The sequence below is a fragment of the Anguilla rostrata genome, chromosome 15, assembly GCF_018555375.3.
Source record: "Anguilla rostrata isolate EN2019 chromosome 15, ASM1855537v3, whole genome shotgun sequence".
Lineage (NCBI taxonomy): Eukaryota > Metazoa > Chordata > Actinopteri > Anguilliformes > Anguillidae > Anguilla > Anguilla rostrata.
Window position 1 is genome coordinate 25,494,419 of NC_057947.1, and position 10,784 is coordinate 25,505,202.

Sequence of the window (10,784 nt, forward strand, 5' to 3'; positions counted from 1 at the left end):
CATGCTGTACGTACCGAGCATGCTGACGACTTTCGAAACCACGGTGATGGTCTGAATGGAGGAAAATTTAAACGGTGATTGTCGTCAGTGGTTTAAAAAAAAAAATCTGAATGTGGGCGGTATAACGTGTATGCTGGATTTCATTTTAGGAAATTACATAGAACTACACTGTTCCGTATTTAGTTCTATTAAAAGTCCTCTGTTACAGAAATGTTTTGCCGTGGGTGCATTTATGCTAATTAAGAGGTTAACGTTGAGGTGTGTGTTCAACATTTTTGTGAAATATCTACCCTAAAATTAGCCTCTATGGCATCTTTCAATCTCTTTTAATCACTATCGTGTGTATTTTTATTGGCCTCCAAATGTAATCATTGAAACGCAAATCTTTTTTTATTTGCAATTAATACCGTGCTGTATTACTGACTCATTTAATCAAAGGGCTGAAATGGTAAAATATGTTACAGAGATGCATTTAGTTGCATGGGAGTGCATTGTTGTAAGCATGATTCTTTGATTTCCAAATTCCTTGCCCTATCACAGTCATGTGATGTCCAGTGCAGATAAGATCTGTGAACATACTGTACCCCCTATATCAGGATTAAGAAATGCTGCTGAAAGAGTTGAAATCCCCTGAAACGTTCTTCATTTTAAATCCAAAATCTAGATGACCGAACTTTCAAATTATACTATATACTGTACATCAAACATAGGTGTGTAATTATTATTTTGTGCTGTTTGTCAATTTATGACTACAATTTTGCTCTGGTTGCATTGTAAAACTAAAGCTTTACATTTGTTTTGTAACATGCAGTAATTCATTCGCTGACTAATTATACATTTTCAGAGGTGTGAACAAACCATTTCCTGAGCAATATAAGCAAAGTTAATTTCTGAAGTGTAAAATACAGTGATCATTACCTTTTAGTGATTGTTGTTTGTGCAAAGGAATTCATTATAAATAACTGAAAATATTTTAACACAATAGCAAGTCATATGCAAATTATATTTGGAGGCATCTATGGTATCAACACTTACAATTATGTACTAGAAACCCAAAAACTGTAAAATAGTTTAGCTTGGTAGAGTTAAAATAAGTAATCAAATGACAAATGTGCAAGGAGATTTAAAATTGGAGGGACATGAAACAAAAATTGTACAGAGAGCATCTATGTATCGATAAAGTAAGAATTTCAGTGCGCAATAGTTCTACTTTTCATTTCATAGCAGGAGCTTGAAAATTATGTAGACTTGCATACATTACACTACATTAATGACAGCACTGGAAAAAGAAAGTGTGTCAGATATGGGTGTGTATGTGTGTTTATTTGCAGGTCACCATTTGCTGTCGATGCCATTGAGAAATAGCAGGAATTTCCACGTCAGTGGAGGAAGATATAAGTGGGTGAGAGAGGTTCCCCCCCACGGTCGTGCTCACAGTCAGAGAGGAGCAGTCTGTGTGTCTGTTACCATCACTCAGAGCAACATGATCCCCAGAGTTAAGGTAAGGTAACCGCCTTTATATTTTCATTTACTGCCACATTACATTACATTACAGGCATTTGGCAGACGCTCTTATCCAGAGCGACGTACAACAAAGTGTATAACCATAACCAGGAACAAGTATGACGAAACCCCTAGAGAGAAGGACCGGTCCAAGTGCAGGGAACAACCGCATAGTTCAACTTGGACCCTGATGGTTAAACTGATTAACACTAACAACGAGAACGGCAACAACGCAATCTATGGAAAATATACAAGTAGTCGTTAAGACAGTTAATGCACCTAAGTCACCTACGAAACAGCTGCCTAGTTACAACCCTAAGTTTAGTCATTTACAGGGGGGAAGGGAGGGATGGGGAGAGGTGCAGCCTGAAGAGGTGAGTCTTGAATTGGGTCAAAAGGAGAAATGTAATATTTTATTTTTAAATGTTTAAATAAAGTCAGTTAAGGAACCTTTTTAACCGTCTGAGTACTTACACATCTAGCTTGGAAGTTTTATTGTTTACTTTTGTTTGCCATATAAAATTCCTTCATCTCTCTTGAAAATAATTAGCTGATAGTGAGAGAAAGCATTTGTATTATTTGTGGTGTGATAGTGAGCTACTGGATTCATATTTTGTGTTGAATACAAGTTTGCGATGTTGACATACTGTAGGTCTTACCGTATTTTTTTTCCCCAGTATATTTAATATTTGAGTGTTAATATTTGATGCTCTAACATTGTGTATTTCTAGCCCTGTGAGACATTACATTGGATTTTCATTTAAGTGATATTTTCCACCAGAATATCTATGCTATTTCACAGACGGTTGTATATGTGGGGGATTGGGACAGTGACAGTTTTTGTTGTTTTAGCTCTGTTCTCCAGCAGATTTGAAATAAAGCATAAATATATGAAATTAGAGTATGGAATGTCAGCTTTAATTTGAGGGCATTTACATCCATATCGGGTGGTCCACATAGGAATTAAAGACCGACAGAGCCAAAACAGCGAAATATGTGTCACTGTCCCAATTTTCTGTATGTGGAATATCAGTCTCTCTGGGAGGAACATATGGAGAGAAGCGAGGTCTGGATTTAGTGCAAATCTGCTGTGGTACATTAATTGAATAGAATGGAGAGTTTATCACTTGTACCAAGGCTCTGTTACTGGGATTTCGCCTACACACTGACTGTGTTTGTGATAACAGCACTGTTGACATCAAAACTGACATCACCTACAGTACTATTTAAATGGCCATATATGGGACTGACTCCAGCACTTGTCTCTAATATGCACAACACTGAAGGGTATTGTTTTTGTTGGAGGTTCTAGTGTTTGGCAAAGTTTACTGTGAGGGCACTGAACTCTGTGGTAGGACATCTGAATCATACTGCAAAGTAGTATTTACGTGACGTGAAACAGCTGAAATGTTCTTCCGAGAAATCATGCTAGTAATGAGCACGCCGATAGCTGTAAAACAGACGGACATGTTGGTCACTAGCCGGCACCCTGCGCCGACCTGAGGAGGACGGGTTTCCCCCTTGAGCCTGGTTCCTTTTGAGTTTTCTTCCCATCTGCCACAGGAAGTTTTTCCTTGCCGCTGTTGCCTTAGGCTTGCTCCTGTGGGGGTTTAGGCCAGGGTTGTCTGTAATGCGTATTGTGACAACTGCTGTAGAATGCGCTATACAAATAAAATTTGATTTGATTTGATTTGATTCTTGACACGCTGCTGCTGGTCAAAACATAATTTGCATGATTAAACATGTTTGGGACTATTTAATACGTTGTGTGTGCATATTTTTTTTCCCTCAAGTGATACTTGTGGCCAGTAAAGACAGGCATTGTAATCAAAATTGTAGCTTTGCATTTCAACAATATGAGGACTGTTTTTTTTTTTTAGCACTATGAGCAAAACATGTCTCATTGAGGTCATCACTGTCAAAGCCATGGGTTGCCACTCATCTGGTTTTGGTTTTAAAAACGACATACAGAGCTGGATATAAGTGATTATATGAGTGATAACAACATTTCCATGTGTGGTTTCTGATGTGTTTTCTCCACAGTTTGCCTTGGCCCTTGTCTCACTGACCGTTTTACTCTCCATCAATGTGGTTGGTGCCAACAGGATGTCTAAGATACCCATGAGAGGTGTGTGTTCGTATGTGTATCACTCATGTAAAGATGTGTTGCATTTCAAGTTGAAATCAGCAAAGATATTTACTGGCGAAAACATACACACATACACAAAATATTTTTGTGTGAAACAATTGTGGTGTCATCGGTAGGTCATCCAGCTGAAGCACAATTTGCTACCGGGTGATCAGCTGTAGGCTGTTACTGGTTGGATTTTTTACATTTCATCATCCAGTGGTGATTTCATTTGTTTTATGCATGACTACCATTTCAAGCAGTTGGAGGTTGGTTTAGTGCAGTTCACATAAAGAAATACAGCAACAACAAAAAAAAAAAGCTGTCTCTGATCGGCTTATGAGTCCACACAGCAATGCCATAACTGGGTGCAGATTGACAGGAAACCACAAGTGCAATATCAGCAGGCACTCTGGCCCTCCAGGACCGGAGTTTTGACACCGCTGTTCTGTGCAGTCCATAAACACTGAGAGGTGGCGTTGCTCTGTGCCAGATTATTTGCCGCTGGTGGAGCTGGTGTTGCCGGCTCCATGGCTGGTAACAATGCACCGCTGGGCTCTTTCCACAGGGGGCTGCTACCGGCTGTCTGCGGAGGTTTCGGAGTTCCGCCTGCAGGACGAGGCCGTGGTCCTGCGATGCGATTCCCTGGAGAGCTTCCTCCGCAGGCAGGGCTTCTCCCAGAGCGAGGGCGCCATGAGCTTCCGCCGGGTCGACGACGCGGGCCGCGAGGAGCCCATCCCCGCCGAAGAGAGCGTCCGGGTGAAGGAGCAGCAGCGCCAGCGCCGCCTGTGGTTCCTGCCCGCCCAGGCCGCGGACTCTGGAACCTACTCCTGCGTCTTCAGGTGGGTCCGGTGCCTCGAAATCTGACGAAGGCTCGGAAACGATGCTCTTTCCATTGGACGTTAGGCTCGAAAACGATCTTTTCTGGTGTTAATAAATTCACATTACTCAGGAGCTTACTGCGTACAGTCTGTGGACTTTTTACTCGGACCATGTTTCTCTTCAGATCCTGTTTGTAGTTTTCGATGTGTACGTACGTTCTGTGCTTCACTGAGTCCCTCATGCACATCAATACTTATTGCCCGATAATCGCCATTTTACAGTGTGTAGTAGTGCATAGGCAAGGAGTGTCATCCTCCAGTCCTGTCTGTAGGTTGCTAATAATATCTCGGATCTCTTTCGGGTAAAGTGAATTAAGTTAACCAAATTGCGGGAATGGTGTTTAAGATAATCAAGAGGGAAATATTTACACAAATATTTATAATATTTTTTTCAGCAAGAGAGGTGCTTATATTTACCAAGCAGCCACTGAATTCTATGGTAATATTACATGGCTCAGGAAACACCAGTTCGTTAATGAGCTGCTAGAAAGTATGTGAAATATGGAATTGGCCTCACTATGGGAGATAAAGCACTTCAAGTTCTCTAAAACATTCACTGTTCCTCTCTCACTTTCTGTCTCATAGCCTTTCAGTTTAGCTCAAGCCCCTGCAGGTATAAAAGTCATTTCTGTTTCCAACATTTAGCATTCGCTGTGCAGGTATGGAATGTAACCTACAGGTAGCTCTCTGGTAGCTCTACAGGTAGGCTAATGTAATAATGTAATGTAGCTCTCTCCTAGGCTTTTGATTAAATTTGAGCTGTAGTTCTATTCAGAAACTAAATCATGCACAGTATCTTGATGGTGGTCCACTCCATAGATGCTAGCTGGCAAGTTATTTCAATGATATGATCTTTTTTCAGACCTGATGATATGGTTCTTCCTATGCTGTGGCTGCTATGAATCCTAACTCATAGCCATGATGTGGATTAACTTAGTCATTCTTTTGTGAACTCCTGGGTACTGTTTTTTTTTTTTTGCGGGATTATGGTAAATGGGTATGCTTGTAGAAATATTTATTGTAATACGCAATATTGGTGAGTGCATGCATATGTATTTTCAATGGGGCCAAGCTTCCTGAGTCAATAGCCAATAGCCGGAATAGGCCCTGATGCCCTCCTCTCCTCCTCTCCTCCTCTTTAGAAATGCTTCCTACTGCTGTGCTTCGACCATTACTCTACGAGTGTACAAAACAAGGCAGCCTGGAAGCCTGGATGCGATATCCTACCCAAAATTCGCTCTCCCCGGCCAAAATATGAAGCTCAGCTGTCACCATATAAATGAATTCAACATCACCGGGAGGCTGAAATGGTACAAGGTAGCTATATTTGCTTTGATCAATTCAGAATACTGTGATGTATATGGTAGTATTTCCCGTGTAAAAAATAAATAAATAAATAGCAGACCCCATCTAGTAATTCTCCAGCTAAAGCAGGGGTGTAAAACTCCTGTCCTGGGGGGCTGCAGGTGTTTGTGGTTTCCTTTCATGCAGCTGCCAGCTAGGGCCTTGAAAACAAGTTGTGTGGACTGTCTAGCCAACCAAATATTTTCATGAATCCCTTGAGCCGAAGCTCATGGAAAACCAGCAGACCAGTGTATCCGCTCCAGGACTGGAGTTTGACACACCTGAGCTAAGGCACGACTCTGTGTGATTGTTTTGCAGGAGGCCACCCCTATTGCCTTCTCCGTGAACAGGACACGCTATCGCAGAGAGACGAACACGTCGTTCACTATTCGAAACGTCGGCTCCACAGACGAGGGATTTTACACATGCCAGCTGCAAATACTCTTCAACAATACGGAGTACACTGTCACCAGAGTCACCAAGCTGAGCGTGACAGGTATTTACCCATACTCTAGTACTGTTCCATATGGTCTCTGAAGCCCAGGGATTCATATTGCAATTTTCAAAAACCCAAATAACAGTCCAATTTCTCTGTCCAGCTCCTGAACCCAGACCCACTTTACCAAGTGCCACACCCAGCCACAGCCCAGTATGTGAGTAAATTTAGTTACAAGCAGATCCTTCCTGGCTGAGGAACGGTCTTTCTGTTCTGCATCGTGCCTTTCAGTGTAGGCCTCTAGGTAAAGCCGTCCATGTCTCATGTGAATTGCATCCTGTGTTGACCTTATGTTAGTAATGCTGATAATCCACCCATTTATTAAGTGAGCTGGCATGAATGTGATTTTTACCACCTGTTCTGTGTATTTATTTTGCCAGTGGAGACTGTTCGACCTAAAATTGTTGATCCAGTGAACGGCACCTTCTTCCAAAGTACTTTGGGTGAGTTTACTATCATAGAAGCAAGTATTGCACTGCCGTTCTTTTCAGTGTTTCACTGCTGTTATGATATAGACTGATATTGATAGTTGATTAATGTAATGTATAAAAGCATTATATATAAAAACAATATACAGTGGTCAAATGACATATTGACAAAATTATTATTTAATATTTCATGATCTTGCTGTAAATAGTTATGAACATAATGCCATCTGTGTTCACTATGTATTCCATTGCAAGTGATTTCATCACTAATTCTCTCTCCTCTCTCTGTCTGTGTGTGCATGCATGTGCGCTTCTTTGTTCCTTCATTCAGGATCAAGTCTTTTGATAATGTGCAAGGCGTCATCAGGGAACCAATCAGCAGACTCCACAGAGGTCACATGGTTCATAAATGGCCAGACTGTGCAGGAGTACTCTCTAAGTGGTCACGCTTTATTGGGAGATAAAAAGTAATGTCCCTTGTATTTTGTATATTTTAATTTTATTTGTGCATGTATCAGTGAGTTTTGACAGATTAGTATTCATTCAAAGATATTAGTGAAACTATTGCGTACAGATAAACCTTACACTAATTAATTCAAGTGTAATAATATGACATAATGGGTCAAACATTCCTTCTGAATTACCAGGGTCACTGTCGAGAAGGGGGTCAACTACGTCGAGCTGGGGCTTGTATTCCTGGAGTTATTTGAGGAAGACACCAGGGCAGAGATAAAGTGTGTTGCTCAAAACCACAGAGGAAGAGAAGAGGTGGTGGTTCATGTCAGACTGGAAGGTAGGCCCTATCTTCTGGTCCCCTGTCAGGATAGGATACCACTATTTTCATTCTTCTACTTCAGTGGATCAAATACCCAAAGGCACTGGGAATATTCACAAACCCCTCTGAGCAATATTTGTGACCTTCAGCAGAAATTCAGGGGCAATGTTTGCTTATGAGTGTTTCACATTAATTCCATACATTGCATTTTGTGTTAATTTCTAGGTCAGTAATGACTCTTGAAATGCAATGTCTATGAATATTGGCATAATCCAGACATAATCTTTTCTGCATCATAATAATAATAATAATAATCATCATCATCATCATCATAATCATAATAATATTTTTTTATCAAAGCTGAATAGTGTTTATGTATATATATATATGGATTTCATTGTTTAATAGAAAATAAATCAATCAAATATATGTTTAATGTTTTCTTATCTCTCTGTTTCTTCTCTTCTCCCCTCCTCCCTCTCTCACCCTGTCCCCTGTCAATCTCATTGCTCTCCCCATTTAAGACTCCACATTCACATGGTTCATAGTGGCTGCAGCTGGAACTGTTTGTTTCCTAACGGTGGTGTGTGTGATCCTCTACCAGCTCCTCAAAACCAAACGAAAGACAGATTATATACTGGCAAGGCAGAATAGCACCTTTTGAAGCCTAGTGCTGCCCTGCATGCTCTTGTTTATATTATAATTCTGTTAGATACAAACAAATGGAGACAAAAGTTTTAGTGTGCTACTCCAGTCATCTTTGGGGTTACACAAATGAAAAGTGTTAGCTGTCTCCATCTTTGAGGTAAGGCAATGGTGACACCTTGACTTTAACCCTTTAAGATGTGAGGTCACAAATATGTGATTGGAATGTTCTTGAACATTCCAATCACACTGAAAATTCTAATGCAGATATAACAGTGACTACTGGTCATTGAAGGCAGTGGAGTTGACTTAGAGTTTTGAAAAAAAAAAAAACATTCTGGAATAACCTACCCTTCAAAGGGTTAATCAAGGTAGTCAGTCACCCCTCAGTCCCTGCCTGTAACTTTCACTGCCTTTATAGAATGTTCCATCTCACTAAAAATCATGGACATTATGCACAGAGATGATTTCAGCTAGCTCTGATACTGTGACACTATCCCTGCTATTGCAGTATTATACATGATCTTTTGTCAATTAATTTGTCAATACCTACATTTATGACAATGTGTGAACAGAGTAGTAATAAGTCTTAAATTTGCCTTGTGTTTGATTTGAATTATTGTATTTTTTTCATTTGAGTTCTTAAATGAGAAGTTATTTGTAATTATTTCCTAGGAATTGGCATTACCTACAGTTTGGGCATTTATATACTGTATACTATATATCAGTGTCACTTCAGTTAAATTAATAGTCTCCTGTTTTTTATCTTTAAAGTCATTTATATTTTGTAAAATGTGAATATAATGAGTGAGACATTATTTTTGTAGCCATTCCTGTGTTGTTGATGTTTAAATTATCAGTACTGGTTTGACTTTGCTATTACTTTGCCCATTTGTTTTTCATATTCTGGTTTTGTCCAAGTGTTTAATTCAAGGCTTCTCAGACTTGGATCTGGAGATCTAAGAAGAAGCCCCCAATATTTTGTATTTTAATAAAATATAAAATGAATGCAGATCTAGTTGGGGTATCCTTTGTGGTTTTTTGATCAAAGCTCTTATGGAATAAGGATTTTGCACTAAAGTTCTTCACAGATAAAATACAGCCGTAATATAATGACATCATTAACTGGTTGTAGGCACTCATGTTAAAATAAGCACAGCACTGCAGTCTATAGTCATGGGTGTTGAACAGAGAGGGTAAGGGGTGGGTGGGTGGGGGAGGCACCCCAGGTTTAACTGCCATTAGTGTTGGGCTTACAGTATCTAACCATTCATGAACCATTAGAGGGTGCTAATTTGATGCTTCAACATTTCTAATGACACAGGTTATCATTAAATAATTATTTAATATAATTATTTAATTATATTAAATAATATCATTAAATCATTTAATAATATAATTAAATGCATGCATGGCTCAAAGGGGTGAACTGTCAACATGTACGTGCAGTTTTGTGAATTTGATCTTAGACAAAATCAAGAGCATTATTTTACTTTATGCCTTGAGCCCAATTATCAGGAAATCTTTGTTCTAAAGAAAAACATATTTTAATGTCATGTGTATGAAAGGTTTTCAAAACTTGGATGTGAAACCTGTGTTTTTAATACTATAACCTCCCAACCGTATGAACGGAATCTGAAAGTGTTGTGTCAGTCACAATGAATAGTAGCATGCAGGGGTGAATAAATACAGCCTGAATAGAGTCATTATAACCTGAGCTTGGTTTTACAGGAAAATAATCTTGGCCAGCTCAATTACTTACAGTTATCAAATATCTGTGATAAATATTGGTGCCTGCAATGCTTGTGCGTAGAAATACAGCAGTCTGTGAAGCCATGCGTTTTATTTTATTTTATTTTTTTTAAACTAGTGCTGCCGTATTACAGAAAATGTACAGAAAATGAATATATGTGCTATATATTGTTTTTACAGTAGATGGCAGTATAATACAATGTGTACTCCGAGAAAACGGGCTGCTCATTATACTGTAAATATTCTTAAAGGAATCCTATTTTCATGAAACACATACAAATAAAGCCTTTAACACTTTAGCTCCATCTGCCATTCTGCGTCTGAGCTCGATCAGGTATTCTTCGGGCAGTACGCATGCACGCGCACGCGCACGCACGCACACACAGTTCTGTAAAATGTTTTCAGGACTCAATGCCAGCTGAGCTGATTCATATCTGAGATGTTGTACCAAATGATGATCTTGAACAGACAATATCGCAGGAAAAAGAGCAATGCCTTTTTTATCGGGGAAAACATAACAAACCTATACAGTACGTATAAAATACAGGACAGTATTCAGCAGACAGAAAATATTTGCAAGTAAACTTCACCTGATATTGTGAAAAACTTAATTACACTGATCATTGTCAATGCAATTAATAATTGAGATTAGCAGTGGGGTCAGTGACTCTTGGGTAAGGACACAGTGTTTGAGTAGACTGAGGATGGTTGTAACATTGGTATAGTTGCAACACCATAAATCTAGCCTATCACGAATGAGTTGTGGTCATTTGTACAGGCGCACTTCCCCTTGTTTTTGATGACTCTGTGAAGTACTGGTTTTTTTATGCCA

At 39.4% G+C, this 10,784-nt stretch overlaps 1 protein-coding gene across 1 annotated transcript; it reads left to right on the forward strand.

The window, feature by feature from the left end:
• The first annotated feature begins 1,345 nt into the window (after nt 1-1,345).
• Nucleotides 1,346-9,218, forward strand: LOC135240956 (interleukin-1 receptor type 2). Its single transcript, XM_064311033.1, has 10 exons — nt 1,346-1,501; nt 3,547-3,631; nt 4,200-4,473; nt 5,655-5,829; nt 6,175-6,352; nt 6,456-6,509; nt 6,733-6,795; nt 7,112-7,247; nt 7,428-7,573; nt 8,080-9,218. The coding sequence occupies exons 1-10, from the start codon at nt 1,349-1,351 to the stop codon at nt 8,217-8,219; spliced, it is 1,404 nt and encodes a 467-aa protein (XP_064167103.1). The 5' UTR covers nt 1,346-1,348; the 3' UTR covers nt 8,220-9,218.
• Nucleotides 9,219-10,784: the final 1,566 nt, after the last annotated feature.